The sequence below is a fragment of the Cetorhinus maximus genome, chromosome 23, assembly GCF_964194155.1.
Source record: "Cetorhinus maximus chromosome 23, sCetMax3.hap1.1, whole genome shotgun sequence".
In the NCBI taxonomy this organism is placed as follows: Eukaryota; Metazoa; Chordata; class Chondrichthyes; order Lamniformes; family Cetorhinidae; genus Cetorhinus; species Cetorhinus maximus.
This window is the reverse complement of record NC_135901.1, coordinates 5,581,175-5,599,443: the sequence shown is the minus strand read 5'-3', so window position 1 is coordinate 5,599,443 and position 18,269 is coordinate 5,581,175. Positions and strand designations below refer to the sequence as shown.

At 44.8% G+C, this 18,269-nt stretch overlaps 2 protein-coding genes across 2 annotated transcripts in view; one reads left to right on the top strand and one right to left on the bottom strand.

Annotated features, from left to right (window-relative positions):
* The window catches only part of LOC144697739 (uncharacterized), an 88,235-nt gene that overhangs the window by 18,224 nt on the left and 51,742 nt on the right, over window positions 1–18,269 (bottom strand). The window contains exon 7 of the mRNA XM_078569746.1: window positions 6,316–6,322. Within this exon, the coding sequence (XP_078425872.1) occupies window positions 6,316–6,322 (7 nt within the window). The remainder of the gene's footprint in view (window positions 1–6,315; window positions 6,323–18,269) is intronic.
* On the top strand, window positions 12,011–13,231 carry LOC144698366 (uncharacterized; the record flags this gene model as incomplete). Its single annotated transcript, XM_078570322.1, has 2 exons — window positions 12,011–12,666; window positions 12,733–13,231. Coding segments are annotated over 2 exons (1,155 nt in total), but the record flags the coding sequence as incomplete, so codon positions are not given.

The following is an 18,269-nucleotide window of genomic DNA, read 5'->3' as shown; positions in this document are numbered from 1 at the left end:
GTGGGAAGCACGATCTGGATTGGACAATGAGCTGTGACCGGGGAGTGAACAGGAGTGGAGTGAATGGTCATTAAGACACCAGGTGGGGCAGTGACCCAGTCATTGGGCTTGATCAGATCATCAGCTCCGTTCATGACAGCTTTTTCAGTGTCGTTTCTCCAGAGTGATTAAACATCTTGACCATCCCACTAGAGTCTGGGCGGTAGGGGATGCAGAAATGTTGTTCCACACCCACAAGATGACACAGCTGCTGTATTGCCTCTGCTGTGAAATGAGAACCATTATCACTCTCTATCTTTTTCAGAAAGCTCCATCTGGTAAAGATCTGTTCCCACAAAGTATTAGCTGTAGGTGACTGCATCATTTATACAGACAGGGAAAGCTTCAATCCACCATGTAAACATACCTATAACTACCAGGATATACCGGTCCCCTCCTTTTACTGTGTGTAATAGGCCTGTATAATCAAACTGCAATATTTTCCACGGAACATCATTCAGATGGGATATGTCCATTGGGACCTTTCACTTCACAGGTCTAGATTAATTTGGACACAGATGAGACACAGGTTCAGGTGGTGATGGATGTCCTGGTGCATTGAGAACTCAAGGAAAGAGAAACGTGCCCCAATTTGATCCATAAACAAAATTAATTATTTTCTAAGACATTAAGGTGTGACCCAATTCAAATTAGAGCCATTCTTGTGATAGGAATGTTGAGGCCATGATCAGATCACCAATCATCTTATTGAATGGCCGAGCTGGCTCGAGTGGCCTAACCCTAATTCATATGTTCGTATCATGTATAATGGGGGAGACCTTACTTGCTGTGAGTGATGAGGGAAAGTCTTTCCTATGGTGCCTAGCCTCTTTGGCCATAATCACAATGATTGCATTTTGGGTGGATCGCAAGGAATCCCCTCTGGAGCAGCTTTCCTAGTGAGTCAGTCTGTCTGGTTATTACCATCACCCTCTTCACTAACCCCTGCCGCTAATGCACCTTCACCCTACAAATAGCAACTTGTCCTGGTCACTTACCAGCAATATCTCAAATCATTCGGAGTTTGAAATGGTGGGTGAGAGTTTTCCTTTTTGCTGTGGAGAGGCTGTGTTTTTGTTGCCGGAGAAGTAGGTTTACACTAAGGGAGTTACAAATAAAGGAGCTTTCAGAATAGTTGGTGATTCTCTCAGTAAGAGCTTGAAGGGCTGTGATCATAATAACCTCAGCTTTCTGGGCTAAATATTGTGGTGGGTGTTTAATAGGATACTATGGCAGTCATGGGGAAGTAAAGACACAGCAGGAGTCTGATACGGTCCTTGTATTTTTTTCTTCATTCATGGGATGTGGGCTTCGCTGGCTGGGTCAGCGTTTTTGCCAATCCCTAGTTGCCCTTGAGAAGGTGGTGGTGAGCTGCCTTCTTGAACCGCTGCAGTCCATGTGGTGTAGGTACACTCACAGTGCTGTTAGGAAGTGAGTTCCAGGATTTTGACGCAGCGACAGTGAAGGAATGGTGATATATTTCCAAGTCAGTGACGTGGAGGGGAATTTCTAGGGGGAGGTGTTCCCATCTATCTGTTGCCCTTGTCCTTCTAGATGGTAGTTGTCGTGCGTTTGGAAGGTGCTGTCTAAGGAGCTTTGGTGAATTACCGCAGTGCATCTTGTAGATGGTACACACTGCTGCTACTGTGAGTCGATGGTGGAGGGAGTGAATGTTTGTGGATGGGATGCCAATCAAGCAGGCTGCTTTGTCCTGGATGGTGTAAAGCTTCTTGAGTGTTGTGGGACCTGCACATCCAGGCAAGTGGGGAATATTCCATCACACTCCTGATTTGTGCCTTGTAGATGCTGGACAGGTTTTGGGGAGTCAGGAAGTGAGTTGTTCATCACAGAGTTCCTAGCTGCTGACCTGCTCTTGTAGCCACAGTAGTTATATGGCTAGTCCAGTTCAGTTACTGGCCAATGGTAACCCACAGTATGTTGATAGCGGGAGATTCAGTGATGGTAATGCCATTGAACATCCAGGAGCGATGGTTGGGTTCATCCTTGTTGGAGATGGTCATTGCCTGGCACTTTTATGGTGCGAATGTTATTTGCCACTTGTCAGCCCAAGCCTAGATATTGTCCAGGTCTTGCTGCATTTGGACATGTATTGCTTGAGTATCTGAAGAGTTGCAAATGGTGCTGAACATTGTGCAATCATCAGCAAATATCCTCAATTCTGACCTTATGATGGAAGGAAGGTCATTGATGAAGCAGCTGAAAATAGTTGGGCCGAGGACAGTACCCTTAGGAATTCCCACAGTGAAGTCCTGGAACTGAGTTGATTGACCTCCAACCACCAAAACCATCTTCCTTTGTGCTAGGTATGACTCCAACCATAAGACCATAAGACGTAGGAGAAAAAGTAGGCCGTTCGGCCCATCGAGTCTGCTCCGCCATTCAATGAGATCATGGCTGATCTGACAATCCTCAATTCCACTTTCCTGCCTTTTCCCCATTACCCTTGTTCCCTTACTGCTAAAAATGTGTCTACCACAGCCTTGAATATACTTAGTTATCCAGCCTCTACAGCTCTCTGCGGTAAAGAATTCCATAGATTCATTACCCTCTTATAGAAGATAATTCCTCCTCATCTTTGTCTTAAATAGGTGACCACTTGCTCTGAGATTATGCCCTCTGGTCCTAGCCTCCCCCACAAGGGGAAACAACCTCTCAGTATCTACCCTGTCAAGCCCCCTAAAAATCTTATACGTTCCAATAAGTTCACCTCTCATTCTTCTAAACCCCAATGAATACAGGCCCACCTACTCAACCTCTCCTCATGAGAAAATCGCTCCATACCCGGGATCAACCTTGTGAACCTTCTCTGGACTGCCTCCAATGCCAGTATATATTTCCTGAGATAAGGGGACCAAACTGTTCACAGTATTCTAGGTATGGTCTAACTCGTGCCTTGTATAATTTTAGCAAGCCTTCCCTATTCTTACTCTTCATTCCTTTTGAAATAAAGGCCAACATTCAATTTGCCTTCCCTATTACCTGCTGAACTGATATGTTAGCTTTGTGGGACTCATGCATGAGCACTCCCAAATCCCTGTGTGTGGTAGCTTTCTGCAGTCTTTCTCCATCTAAATAATATTCAGCTCCTCTAATCTTCCTGCCAAAATGCATAATCTCACACTTTCCCACATTATATTCCACGTACCAAGTTTTTTTCCCACTCACTTAACCTGTCTATATCCCACTGTGGACCCTTTGTATCATCCTCACCATTTGCTTTCCCACCTATTTTTCTGTCATTTGCAAAGTTGGCGATAGTACATTCACTTCCCACATCTAAGTCATTAATATATATTGTAAAAAATTGTGACCCCAGCACTGAAAGGAAGTGGCTGCAGAGATAGTGGAGGCATTGGTCGAAATATTCCAGCACTCACTGGATTCTGGGAGGGTCCCAGCGGATTGGAAAACGTCTAACCTGATGCCCCTGTTCAAGAAGGGAGGGACTATAGGCTATAGGCCAGTCAGCCTAACATCTGTAGCTGGGAAAAAGGTAGATTCCATTATTAAGGAAGAAATAGCAGGACATTTAGAAAAGCTGAACGCAATCAAACAGAGTCAACATGGTTTTGTGACAGGGAAATCATGTTTGACAAATTTGCTAGAGTTCTTTGACGATATAATAAGCATAGTTGATAAAGGGTAACTTTAGTGTATTTAGATTTCCAGAAGGCATTCGACAAGGTGTCACATAAAAGATTATTGCTCATGATGGGAGCTCACGATATTTGGGGGTATTGATTGAGGATTGGTTAACACACAAAAGACAGGGAGTCATGATTAATGGGTCTTTTTTCAGGTTGGAAAGACGTAACTAGTGGAGTGCCACAAGGATCAGTCCGAGGACCTCAATTATTTATGATCTATATTAATGACTTGGTGGAGAGGGCAGAGTGTAATGTGTCCAAACTTGCTGAAGATACAAAAATAGGTGGGAGGGCACATTATGATGAGGACATGAGGAATCTTCAAGCGGATATAGATAGGCTGAGTGAGTAGGCAAAAGCTTGGCAGTTAGAGTTTAATGTAGGAAAGTGTGAGGTTATGCACTTTGGTAGCGAGAGTCAAAAGGCAAACTATTATTTAAATGGAGACACTCCAAAAAAGTGCAGCACAGAAGGATTTGGGTGTTCTTGTGCATGAAACACAAAAAGTTAGCATGCAGGTGCAGCAAGCGATTAGGGAGGCAAATTGAATTTTGGCCTGTGTTGCTAGGGTGTTGGAGTTTAAGAATAGGGAAGTCTTGTTTCAACTGTACAGGGTGTTGGTGAGGCTGCACCTGGAGTACTGTGTACAGTTTTGGTCCCTGTATTTAAGAAAGGATATACTGGCATTGGAGGCAGTTCAGAAAGATTCACTCGGCTGATGCCTGACATGAAGGGGTTAACTTATCAAGAACGGCCAAACAGGTTAGACCTTTATTCATTAGAGTTTAGAAGAATGAGGGGTGATCTGATTGAAACATAAAAAATTCTGAGGGGGCTTGACAGGGTAGATGTTGAGAAGATGTTTCCACTAGAGAGGGAATCTTGAACTAGGGGACACAGTTACAGAATAAGGGGTCTTTAAAACCGAGATGTGTAGGAATTTCTTCTCTCAGAGGGTAGTGAATGTCTGGAATTCTGTACCCCAGAAAGTTGTAGAGGGTAGATCACTGAAAGTATTTAAAGATTTTTGAAATACTGGGGAGTTGAGGGCTATGTGGAGCTGGCGTGAAAGAGGAGTTGGGGCCTGGAGCAGATCAGCTATGATCTTATTGAATGGCCTATTCCTGCTCGTATTTCTTATGTTCTTAGGATCCATGTGTCACTCTACTAGTTGCAGGTCGCCATCCTGAAAATGCAGCCCTTATCCCAGCTCTCTGTCTTCTATTAGTTAGCCAATCCTCTATCTATGCTAAAATACTACCCCCAACACCATGGCCTCTTATCTTAATAAGTGGCCTTATGTGTGGTGCCTTATCAAACATCTTTTGGAAATCCAAATATATTACATCCATTGGTTCCCCTTTATCTATCGTGCTTGTTACCTCCTCAAAGAATTGTAATAAATTCGTCAGGCATGATTTCCCCTTCATGAAGCCTTTCTGACTCTGCTTGATTATATTATGCATTTTTAAATGCTCTACTATTACATCCTTTATAATATACTTTAACATTATCCCAGTGAGGGAGGTTAAGCTAACTGGCCTTTTTTTTGTCTCCTCCCTTTGTGAATACAGTGGAGAGTTTTCCCCCGATTCCCATTGACTCCAATGTTACTAGAGCTCCTTGATGCCACACTCGGTCAAATGCGGCCTTGATGTCAAGGGCAGTCACTCTCACCTCATACTGCAACATCACAGGCAACTGGTAGTTGTGAGGCTGCAATCTTTTAATGCCTTTGCTTTGTACTTCAATAATTCATCTACTCCATCCCACTCGGGATACTCCCTTAACTTGGGCTTTATTCATAATGTCACTGTGATATGTGGGGTGTGCAGAATTATTGTAGTAAACTCTACCAGGTACTCTATGGGCTTAACTAACCAGTGAACGCTTGATATTGGCTCAGTACACTGGGCCAGTGACCTTTCCACGGAGGTGAATGTGCCTGAGAAGCACCCAACTGAAAAATCTTTTCCATTCAGCTCCTGCATCACTGCAGCGGATATATATTGTTCTGACAGTGCCAGCAGAGCTGTGGAATTAATTGGATAGATCTTCCGAAGAGCCAGCACAAGCATGATGGGCGAAGTGATTTTCATCTGTTCTTTTGGAACAGTGTATATTCCTCATCCCGTGATCGAGAGAGGAACCAGTGACTATGGGATTGAACGTAGCTAGAATCAGCACCTTCAGGGCAGGAGAGAGGCATGGGAACAAGTGGCAAAAGCTTTAAAATCTCAGTGTATTCCTACAAGAGAGAAGCGGTTTAAGTCACTTTGAGCAATTCGAGTATGGAAGAGCATTTATTCACGAGGATTCATGTGTGTCTTTTTATTAATTGATCTCAATTATTTTCTTTCCCCTCTGGGGGGTTCAATGGTGCTGCTGTTACCCAACATTCCGTTCGGATGTGAATGTGATCTATTAACACTCCAAGAGCCCAGTACGCAGGCGCAGTACTGGACTGTATCTGGAGCATGCGCAGTGTCACTTTGATCAGAGTCCTGCAAGTGCGGGAGAGGATTTTTTCAGCGGGTGAGATTTGATGAGGCGGAGGGAGGAATGGAGCCGGGAGTCGGTGTCGGGAGGGAGTGGCGGCTTCACAAACACCTGAAGTAGGCCGCAAATCCAGAATAAGCCTCTGCAGGTCCCGCGTTTTCAGCTCTGGAACTTTTTCCCGGAAATAGGCCCAATTTAATGGTCGCCATCTTGGTTCAGTGGCCGTCTTGGTGACGGTACAGAGCATGGGCGGGGCTTCATGGCACCGGTGACCAGGAGAGAAAATCATTGGCTCATTGATTTTATTCTCGCGCTGCACACAGGAGATGGTGACTGTCCCGGGTTAATTACCGCCATCGTTTGAAGGGCAATGTGCTGCTGGGCGCACGCGCTGCCATCCTAACAACATAAGAATAAGAACATCAGAACTAGGAGCAGGAGTTGGCCTGTCGGCCCATTGAGCATGATACACCATTCAATGAGATCATGGCTGATCTGATTGTGGTCTTAACTGCACTGCCCGCCCCTTATTTTGATGCTTAAATGAAAAATTTGTCTAACTCGGTCTCAATTAGTCTTTTGGTAGTAAAGAACTTGAGTGTTGCTGAAAAAAGAGACGTGGAAGCTTTTCGTCTTGTACTCATCGGGGCACTTCGCAAGAATACCAATGTAAGGAAAAACAACTCTATATACTGTATGTAAAGAGAATGCTGATTGGTTGGCAAGTGGACTCTGATTGGTAGAGGCGTTGCTATGCAAAATGCACTAGTGATGGTGACTGACAGTTAACTGCAAAGCATTGTTTGAAATTTGAACCAGTTTGACCCTGATTGGTCAAGGCATTGTCCTGAGGAATGAGTCAGCAAATGGCTGTCACTTATTTTGTTTAGCTGAAACAGGCGCAATGTGTGTATATGTTTTTTCTTTCTGCAAAGAACAGAGCCCTATAATATATGTAGCTTCCAGTACATGCAAATGCACCACACTGCAAGCCCAACTAAGAATCTTAAATTGGTTATCAATGTAATTTTTAGCACACTGACGATTATTTAGCAAATGTTGTCCAATCACGGAATCACATCTAATATTGGACACTGTTTTGAGCTTTGCAAACACAGGCTGGTTGGGTATGGTCTGTTTGCAATGCTTGGCAGTTAACTGTCAGTCACTATCACTGGTGCATTCTCCATGGCAATGCCTCTACCAGTCAGAGCCCACTTGCCAACCAATCAGCACTCGCTTTGCATACAGTATATATAGTTGTTTTCCCCTTATATTGGTATTCTTGCCAGCTGTCCTGTTCAGTGCAAGATGAAAAGCTTCAACATGTCCCTTTTTTTTAATAGCAATACTCAACTTTGCATCTATTCAATAACCAGACCTCCAGCCCTTGCTGGGGAAGAGAGTTCCACAGACTAATGGATGCCTGAGAGAAGAAATTTCTCCTCACCTCAGTCTTCCGCATCTCAGTCAAGTTTATTGAAAACCTCTATTTTTAATTTGTGCCTCCTTGTTCCATATTCTCCCACAAGGGGAAAAAGCCCTCTCAGGATCCACCCTGTTAAGTGCCCTCAGAATCTTACAGGTTTCAATAATATCACCTCATTCTTTGAAACTCCAATGAATACAGACCCACCTTGCTCAACCTTTCCTCATGAGGCAAAGCCTCTCATTCCAGGAATCAGCCTAGTGAACCTTTTCTGAACTGCTTCCAATGCAAATATGTCCTTGCTTAAGTTATCTTGGACCAGAAGCAGGAGGAGAGAATATTGTGAATTCTATCCTGGACTGACAGTGATGGATTCTGGAAACCCTTTTACAGGGGTTAGAAGGGGCGGATTTACACACAGCAAACTCAAATCAAGAGAAATGTTTGTCTCTTCTGAATTTATACCTGCATCTGACACTTATGACTTTTGTAATCTTCTTTTACAGAGAGCTAGAAGATTTGAAGCCTGTGAGATTTTTCTCTGACTCCAGTTCTTCTGATATCTTTCCAGCTGCAGGCTCCAGCAGGAGATTTTAAATTTGAAAACAGTGAAATTGTTTCAGGGGTGAGTATTACTGAACATTCATGTACATTTTAGTGCTTTTACTGCTGCGCTCTGGTCCCATGTCTCTGAGGCTGGTGTGGCTCCTTTACTGTGGATCTGAATCCATGTCCATCCATTGCTCTGTTTCACCCCTACCCTTCACAATCACCTTTCTACCATTGTATGGCTCCATCTGCCTCTAATGATGGGTGTATTTTAACCATGTTTGGTATTTTACTGTTATTTTCACCAACTGTGTCTAAATGAGGTTCCACTGCTGCCCATCCCCCCAGCTATTCACTGCTGATTTACCAGCTTTATCTTCCCATGGCCAGGAATTGTTTTTCCTGCACTAGAGATCATTTCTCTCCCACTTCTGAGCTTATATTGACTGTCAAATTCTGCTTCATTTGTATTCCCCATAATTCATTCTGTACACCCTGAAATGTTAACTCTTTCTCTTTCCACAGTTACTGCCTGACCTGCTGAGTATTTCCAGCACTTGCTCTTTTTATTTCAGATTTCCAGTGGCTGCAGTATTTTGTTTTGGTTTTATTGCAGGCATTTCTCACAGAACCGAGTCTGGGAACAGAGATGAACCAATTAAGAATGGATTTGTATTTGGGTGGGTGTTGATTGGAGAGGTTGGTCCCTGGCCTCCAGTGTTAGTCTTTTTCATGCAGCCATAGAATGATTACAATACAGGAGGCCATTTATCCTGTCATTCCTGTGCTGGCTCTGTGCAACTGCAAATCAGTTAGTCCCACTCCCTGCCCTTTCCTCATAGCCCAGCTTTTTCTCTTCAGGTACTTATCCAATTTTATTTTCAAAGCCTTTGCTGTATCAGTTTGAGTTGGAGTGAGATGGAGGAGAAGCTGCTGGGTTTAACCACAAGGACTCAGCAATTTCCAACGTGAAATTGTCAAAGGGAAGTAGGTTCTGGGGAAGATGAGGTTGCTGAGCAGACACTGGACATGAAACGTAAAAGATCATTGTTTTAGGAACAAATATTTCTGTAGATGCTTTTAATCTGTTCTACAAATGCATACTTATAAAATTTATTCTGGGGATTTGGGCATCACTAACAAGACCAGCAGCAGATATTTCCCATCCCCAGTTACCTGTGGAGAAGATGATGTTTGACCTTCTTGAACTGCTGCAGTCCGTGTGGTGAAGGTGCTCCCACAATGATGTTAGATAAGGAGTTACAGGTTATTCACCCGTGATGAAGAAGAAACAATGATATATGTCCAAATCAATAACAACAATCTGTATTTATATTGCAACTTTAATGTAACAAAATGTTCCAAGGCATTTCCCAGAAATATTACAAAGCAACATTTGACACTGAGCCACATAAGGAGATATTAGGGCAGGTGACCAGAAGCTTTGTCAAAGAGGTAGGCTTTAAGGAGTATCTTAAAGGGGGAAATTGAGGTAGAGAGGCAGAGAGGTTTAGGGAGGAAATTCCAGAGCTTACGGCCTAGGCAACTGAAGGCACAGCCACCAAAGGTGGAACAGTTAAAATAGGAATGCTCAGGAGGTTGGAATTAGATGAGCACAGATATCTCAGAGGGTCATGAGACTGATGGAGATTACAGAGACAGGGAGGGGCCATGGAGGAATTTGAAAATAAGGATGAGAAATTAAAAATTTAGATTCTTCTTAACCAAGAACCTTTGTCGGTCAGCGGGCACAGGAGTGATGGGCGAGGAAGACTTGGTGTGAGTAAACACAAGGGCAGCAGAGTTTTGGATAGCCTCAAGATTACAGAGAGGTTGAATGTGGGAGGCTGGCACGGAGTGCCTTAGGATAGTTAAGTCTAGAGGTAACAAAGGAATGGATGAGAGTTTCAGCAACAGGTGAGCTGAGACTAGGGCAGAGTTGGGCGATGTTACTAAGGTGGAAACAGGCTGTCTGGGTGATGACGAGGATGTGTGGTTGTAAGCTTTTTTCATTATTTATTCATGGAATGTGGGGTTGCTGGCTAGGCCAGCATTTATTGCCCATCCCTGATTGCCCTTGTTCAGAGGGCAATTAAGAGCCAGCCACATTGCTGTGGGTCTGGAGTCACACGTAGGCCAGACCAGGTAAGGACAGCAGATTTCCTTCCCTAAAGGACATTAGTGAACCAGATAGGTTTTTTTTGTAGTAAAAACCCATCTGGTTCACTAATGTCCTCTAGGGATGGAAATCTGCCATCCTTGTACTGGTCTGGCCTACATGTGACTCCAGACCCACAGCAATGTGGTTGACTCTTAACTTAGGGATGGGCAATAAATGCTGGTCTAGCTAGCGATGCTCACATCCCATGAACGAATAATTTTTAAAAAGAGCTCATCTTGGGGTGAAGTATTACACTAAAGTTTTGAACAGTCTGGTTCAGCCTCAGACAGTTGCCAGTGAGAGAGATGAAGTCAGTTGTTAGGGAATGGAGTTTGTAGTAGGGACTGAAGACAACGCTTTCAGTCTTCCCAGTATTTATATGAAAGAATTTCCTGTTCATTCAGTACTGGATGTCAGACCAGTCAGGAGAGTGTGTGACTTCAAGGGGAACTTGGAGAGTTGGTGTTCACATACACCGGCTACCCTGGTCCTTCTAGGTGCTGGAGGCTAGTGGTTCAGGAGATTTGTCAAAGTTATGGTCGAGTAGTAGGTATATAAAATCCCTCTTCTTCAGCTGCTGCCTCTCCTACTTCTCTCTCTCTCTCTCCTTTCATAGAGACCAGAGTCTTGCATTGGCCCGGTCTGGGTGGAAGGTTCCATTAATAAGAACTAGGAGCAGGAGTAGGTTATTCAGCCCCTCGAGCCTGCCCCGCCATTCAATACGATCATGGCTGATCTCATTTCGGCCTCAACTCCAATTTCCCGCCCACTCCCCATAACTATTCAACCTGTTACTAATTTAAAATCTGTATGTCCTCCTTAAATTTATTCAGCGCCCCGGCATCCACTGCACTCTGAGGTAGTGAATTCCACAGATTCACGACTTTGAGAAAAGTAATTCCTCCTCATCTCTGATTTAAATCTACCACCCCTTAGCTTAAAACTATGGCCTCTTGTTCTAGAATGCCCCAGAAGAGGAAACATCCGCTCCACGTCTACTTTGTCTCTCCCCTTTAGCATCTTATATACCTCAATTAGATCTCCTCTCCTCCTTCTAAACTCTAGCGAGATAGGCCTAAACTGCTCAATCTCTCCTCATAAGACAAGCCCCGCATCTCTGGAATCAATCTCGTGAACCTCCTCTGAACTGCCTCCAATGCAACTACATCCTTCCTCAAGTAAGGGGACCAAAACTGTGTACAGTGCTCCAGGTGCAGTCTCACCAATGCCTTGTACAGTTGCAGCAATAATTCCCTATTTTTATACTCTATTCCCTTAGCAATAAATGCCAAAGTTCCATTTGCCTTCCTTATTACCTGCTGTACCTGCATACTAGCTTTCAGCAATTCATGCACGAGGACACCCAGACCCCTCTGCACTGAAGCATTCTGAAGTTTCTCTCCATTTAAATAATAATAATAAATAATAATAATTCCCTGAAGGACATTAGTGAGCCAGTTGGGTTTTTACGACAATCCAGCAGTTTTTATGGTCACTTTTCCCTGGTGCCGGCCCCACAAATTACCAGATTCATTCAGCTCCATTTCACAACCTGCCTTTGTGTTTCTGTGGGTTCTCCCTCACTCCCTTTTTTCTGTTTTACATCGATTTCACAGGATATTAGAAGGGGAGGATTTGCAGCCCAATTTATCATAATGTGAATGTCACCGGATTTTGAACACGGAAGGAGAAAGCACTGTTCACAGTGGAGAGAAACCGTACACGTGTTCTGTGTGTGGTCGAGGCTTCAGCCAATTATCTGACCGATCAGAACATAAATGCAGTCACAACAGGGAGAAGCCGTGGAAATGTGGGGACTGTGGGAAAGGATTTAATTACCCATCTGACCTGAAAACTCATCGGCGCAGTCACACTGGGGAGAGGCCATTCACCTGCTCCGAGTGTGGGAAGGGATTCACTCAGTCCTCCCACCTGCTGATACATCAACGTGTTCACACTGATGAGAGGCCATTCAGATGCTCTCACTGTGGGATGCGTTTCAGGCGATCATCTGACCTCACTGTACACCAACGAGTTCACACTGGAGAGAGGCCGTTCATCTGCTCCAAGTGCGGGAAGGGATTCACTCGATCATCCAACTTGCTGATACACCAGCAAATTCACACTGGGGAGAGACCATTCACCTGCTCCGAGTGTGGGAAGGGATTCAATCATTCATCTGACCTGCTGCAACACCAGTGCGTTCACACTGGAGAGAGGCCATTCACCTGCTCTGAATGTGGGAAGGGGTTTACTTGTTCATCAGACCTGCTGACACACCAGCGAGTTCACACTGGGGAGAGACTATTCATATGCTCCAAGTGTGGGACAGGATTTGCTCGCTCATCCACATTACTGAGGCACCAGCGAATTCACACTGACGCGAGACCTTTTAAATGCCCAGTCTGTGGGAAGTGTTATAAAAGCTCCAAGGAACTGTTGTCTCATCAACGTGTTCACATGGATGAAAGACCATTCAGGTGCTCTCTCTGCGGGACTGGATTCAATCAATCATCTGACCTCACTGTACACCAGCGAATTCACACTGGGGAGAGGCCATTCACCTGCACGGAGTGTGGGAAGGGATTCACTCAGTCATCCAATCTGCTCAGACACCAGCAAGTTCACACTGTGGAGCGACCGTTTAAATGCTCAGACTGTGGGAAGCGTTATAAAGGTTCCCAGGAACTGATGTCCCATCAACGTGTTCACGCTGACGAGAGACCATTCAGGTGCTCTCAATGCGGGATTGGATTTAAGCGATCATCTCAACTCACTGTACACCAGCGAATTCACACTGGGGAGAGACCGTTCAGCTGCACAGACTGTGGGAAGGGATTCACTCAGTCTTCCGCTCTTCTGAGACACCAGCGAGTTCACAAGTAATTACCGTGATTGGATTTTACAGCTGGTCACACCAGGACTGGGCCATGTTCTTTGGGGTCTGTTTTTGCTGATGTTCACAGAATCACAGAATTTTAACGGCACAAAAGGAGGCCATTCGGCCTATTGTGTCTGCACCAGCTCTGCAAATGAGCATCATGGCCTAGTGCCATTGCCCTGCCTTTTCCCTGTACCCTTGCACATTGTTTTGATCCAAATAACCATCTAATGCCTTCTTGAATGCCTCAGTTGAACCTGGCTCCACCGCACTTCCAGACAGTGCATTCCAGACCCGAACCACTCGTTGTGTGAAAAAGATTTTTCTCCTGTCCCACTCGCTTCTTTTGTAAATCACTTTAAATCTGTGCCCTCTCGTTCTTGATCCTTTTACGAGTGGGAACAGCTTCTCCCCGTCTACTCTGTCCAGACCCTTCATGATTTTGAACATCTCTATCAAATCTTCTCTTAGCCTTCTTCTCTCCAAGGAGAACAGCCTTAATCTCTCCAATTTATCCCCATTGCTGAAGTTTCTCATCCCTGGGACTATTCTTGTAAACTCCTTCTGCACTCTCTCCAATGTGTTCGCATCCTCCCTATAACATGGTGCCCAGAACTGTACACAATATTCCAGCTGAGGTCTAGTGAGTGTCTTATATAAATCCAGCATAACTTCCCTGCCCTTGTACTCTATGTCCCTATTAATAAAGCCCAGGGCACTATAAGCTTTACTAATTGCTCTCTCCACCTGTCCTGCCACTTTCAATGATCTATGCACATATACACCCAGGTCTTTCTGCTTCTACATCCCCATGTTCTTCCTACCAAAATGCATCACCTCAAACTTCTCTGCATTGAACTTCATCTGCCATCTATCTGCCCACTCTACCAACTTGTCTGTCCTCTTGAAGTTCCACACCGTCCTCCTTGCAGTCCACAACACTCCCAACTTGCATATCGTCTGCAAACTTTGAAATTGTCCCCTGCACACCAAGATCTAGATCGTTAATATATATCAGGAAAAGCAAGGGTCCCAATACCAGCACCTGGGGAACTCCACTACAAACCTTCCTACAGCCTGAAAAATATCCATTGACCATTACTCTCTGCTTCCCAGTTTTCAGCCAATTTTGTATCCACATTGCTGCTGTCCCTTTTATTCCATGAGCAATAACTTTTCTCAGAAGTCTGTTGTGTGACACTGTGTCAAATGCGTTTTGAAGGTCCATATACACTACATCAACTGCATTACCCTCATTCACCTTTTTTGTTACCTCTTCAAAAACCTCCAGCAAGTTAGTTAAACTTTAGTAATCCATGCTGGCTCTCCCTTATCAACACATATTTTTCCATGTGACTACTAATTCTATCCCGAATAATTGTTTCTAGAATCTTGCCCACTACTGAAGTTAAACTGACTGGTCTGTAATTGCTGGGCTTATCCTTGCAACCTTTTTGAACAAGGGCATAATGTTTACAATTTTGCAGTCCTCTAGCACCACCCCTGAGTTTAGGGAAGACTGAAAGACTATGGCCAGTGCCCCTGGAATTTCTACTCTCACTTCTTTCAATATCCTTGGATGCATCTCATTTGGTCCCAGTACCTTGTCAAGTTTTAGTACCGATAGTCTATTCAACACTTCCTCCCTATCAATTTTGAACCCTTCAGAGTCTGTCACCATGGCTTGGGTAGCATCTACCTCCTTAGTAAAGACGGATGCAAAGTGTTCATTTAATACCTCAGCCATGGCCCCTTCGTCCATGTGTAAATTCCCTTTTCGGTCCCCAATCAGCCATACTCCTCTTTTTATCAACTTTTTACTATTTATATGCCTGTAGAAAACTTTGGGATTCCCCTTTATGTTGGCTGCCAGTCTCTTCTCATAATCCCTCTTCGCTTCTCTCATGTGCTTTTTCACCTCCCCTCTGAACCTTTTGTATTCCACTTGGTTCTCAATTGTATTTTCTACCTGACACCTGTCATAAGTGCACTTTTTCTTTTTATCTGAATTTCAATCTCCTTTTTCATCCAGAGAGCTCTGGATTTGTTAGCCCCACCTTTCCCTTTAGATGGAATATAGACTCATGGACGTTTACAGCACAGAAGGAGGCCATTCAGCCCATCGTGTCTGAGCTGGTCAACAAAGATCTAACTACACTAATCCCATTTTCCAGCACTTGACCCATAGCCCTGGAGGCTATGGCAACTCAGGTGAATGTCTAAATACTTGACTGTGCCCGAACCAATTCATTTTTTGAAGGTAGCCCATTGTTCAGCTACAGTTTTTCCTGCCAATCTTTTGTTCCAGTCTATCTGGCCCAGCTCCATTTTTGTTCCATTGAAGTCGGCTCTTGTCCCATTAATTATTCTTACTCTGGATTGCCTATCGTGCTTTTCTCATCATCATCCTAAAACATGCAATACAATAATCACTATCTCCTAAATGTTCCCCCACTGACACTTGATCTACTTGGCCAACCTAATTTCCAAGAACCAGGTCCAACAGTGGATTAGACACATACTTCTGGAGAATATTCTCCTGAACACAATTTAGGAACTTTTGTCCCTCTCCGCCCTTTACACTACCACTGTCCCTATCTATATTCGGGTAATTAAAGTCTCCCATTATAACTACTCTATAATGCCTGCATTTCTCTGTATTTTCCGTGCAGATTTGTTCCTCTACACCCTTCCCGCTAGTTGGCGGTCTATAGGCTACACCAAGCAATGTAATTGCACCCTTTTTGCTCCTTAACCCTAGCCAAATTGATTCTGTCCTTGAACCCTCTGGGACATCCTCTTTCTCCAGCACTGCAATGCTCTCCTTAACCAATACCGCCACCCCTCATCCTTTCCTTCCTTTCCTGTCTCTTCTGAACACCTTGTACTCGGGAATATTGAACACCCAGTTCTGCCCTTCCTTGAGCCAGGTCTGTTATTGCCACAACATCACATTTCCACATGGCAGTCTGCACCTGTAACTCCCCAAACTTATTTACTATACTCTGTGCATTTACATGCATGCACAATAACCCTGATTTGGCTTTTGTTACTTTCTCCCTTGCCCCGACTTTACCTATTAACTTACTCTTCTCTAAACTAGTACTCTCTGTCCCTCCCAGTATTTTGTGCACCCTGGTCTTCCTCTCTAATATTTTCTCTTGGTTCCTGCACTCCTGCTGAGCTAGTTTAAAGCCCTCCCAACAGCACTAGCAAAACGCCCTGCAAGGAGCTCAGTCCCGGCTCTGTTCAGGTGCAATCCATCTGGCTTCTACAGGTGCCATCTCTCCCAGAGCCTGTCCCAGGAATCTAAAGCCCTCCCTCCGGCACCACTTTTCCAGCCATGCATTCATCTGCCTTATCCTCCTACTTCTGTAATCACTAGCACATGGCACTAGGAGTAATCTGGAGGTTACTACTGCTGAGGTCCTGCTTGTTAATTTTCTACTTAGCTCCCTAAATTCTGATTGCAGGGCTAAATCCTTCCTCCCTAAGTCATTGGTACCAATGTGGACCACGACCTCTGGCTGATCACCCTCCCCCAGAAGAATGTCCTTCAGCCGCTCTGTGACATCCTTGACCCTGGCACCAGGGAGGCAACATACCATCCTGGAGTCACTTCTACGGCCACACAAACACCTGCCTGTTCCCCTAACTTGCATCTTTCTCCAGTTTCTCTCCTATCTTCTATCTCACTCAGAGCTCATCTTGCCTTCTGCTTCCTTGACACTATTCTCACTAAACTGCTGACCATCCAACTTCCACATTTTAGACGATATCCTTAACGGTTCTCTCTCTCTTTTGGTACTGTCCCTCTCACGTTTAAATCCACTGTTGTCTCCCATCATTAAAAAAACCTTCGACCCCACCGTCCTCTCCCTCTCTTTTTGCTGACTTTGCACTTGCTGGTAAACTGTTAGATCTTTAATTTTTTTCAAGTTTGGATAAAAGGTTACTGACCTGAAGCATTCACTCTGTTTCCTTCTCCGTAGATATTTGACCTGCTGAGGTTTTCCAATAGTTTGTTTTGAGGTCGTGCGAACATACGAATTAGGAGCAGGAATAGGCCACTCGGCCCCTCGAGCCTGCTCTGCCATTCAATGAGATCATGGCTCATCTGATTGTAACCTCATTCCCGTCTACTCCCGATAACCTTTCGCCCCCCTTGCTTATCAAGAACCTATCCAGCTCTGCCTTAAAAAGATTCAAAGACTCCCCACCGCCTTTTGAGGAAGAGAGTTGCAAAGACTCATGACCTTCTGCGAGAAAAAAAATCCCCTCATCTCTGTCTTAAATGGGCCACCATTATTTTTAAACAGTGACCCCCCCCTAGTTCTAGGTCGGGTTTCCACCTGGAGTATTACAGTATTTTGTTTTTGGGTCAGAGTGGATCCGTTTTCTCTGGAATGAGACAACAGGAACTGTCACCCTGTTCGACATGAAACTAAACTCACTGTTAATTCCTCATCAGTAACAATGTTAAACACAAAGTTTCCAGCCAGGATTGAACCGGGGACTTTCTCATATAAAGTAAAGGTGATAATCACTGCACTGGGGAAATGAGTGTGAATCCCCCCGGACAGAGGGGAACTGACCATCCATCTCTAGCTCTAATTCCCAAACAGAAAATGCTGCCAAGAATCAGCAAGTCAGGCTGAGTCTGTGGCCGCTCACAGCGTTTGAAACTGTCACAGTGCCCGGGTGATTGACGGCAGCTCCGGACCAATAGGGAAAGGGAAGGGGAACTGGAGGAACCTACAGGAGTGGCTGGTCCTCCAACCAATCGAAATGAATGAGGGGCGGGGCCGGGCAGTGACTGGAGCATCCGCAGTGCGGGTAATGGCGATGGGCAGACGGGTCCACAATGGGTAAAGGGGGGGACGGCGGGGCGGAGGGAGCGATGGATCCGGCGGGTGGACGGAGAGGCTCCGGAAACATGTTGTGTAAACCGCAAACCCCGGAAATAAACTGACCGGTTCCCCCCTCCCCGTTTGCACCGAGCGGGGCCGCAGCTCCCAGATCAATGAAGAGCCGGTTTGTATC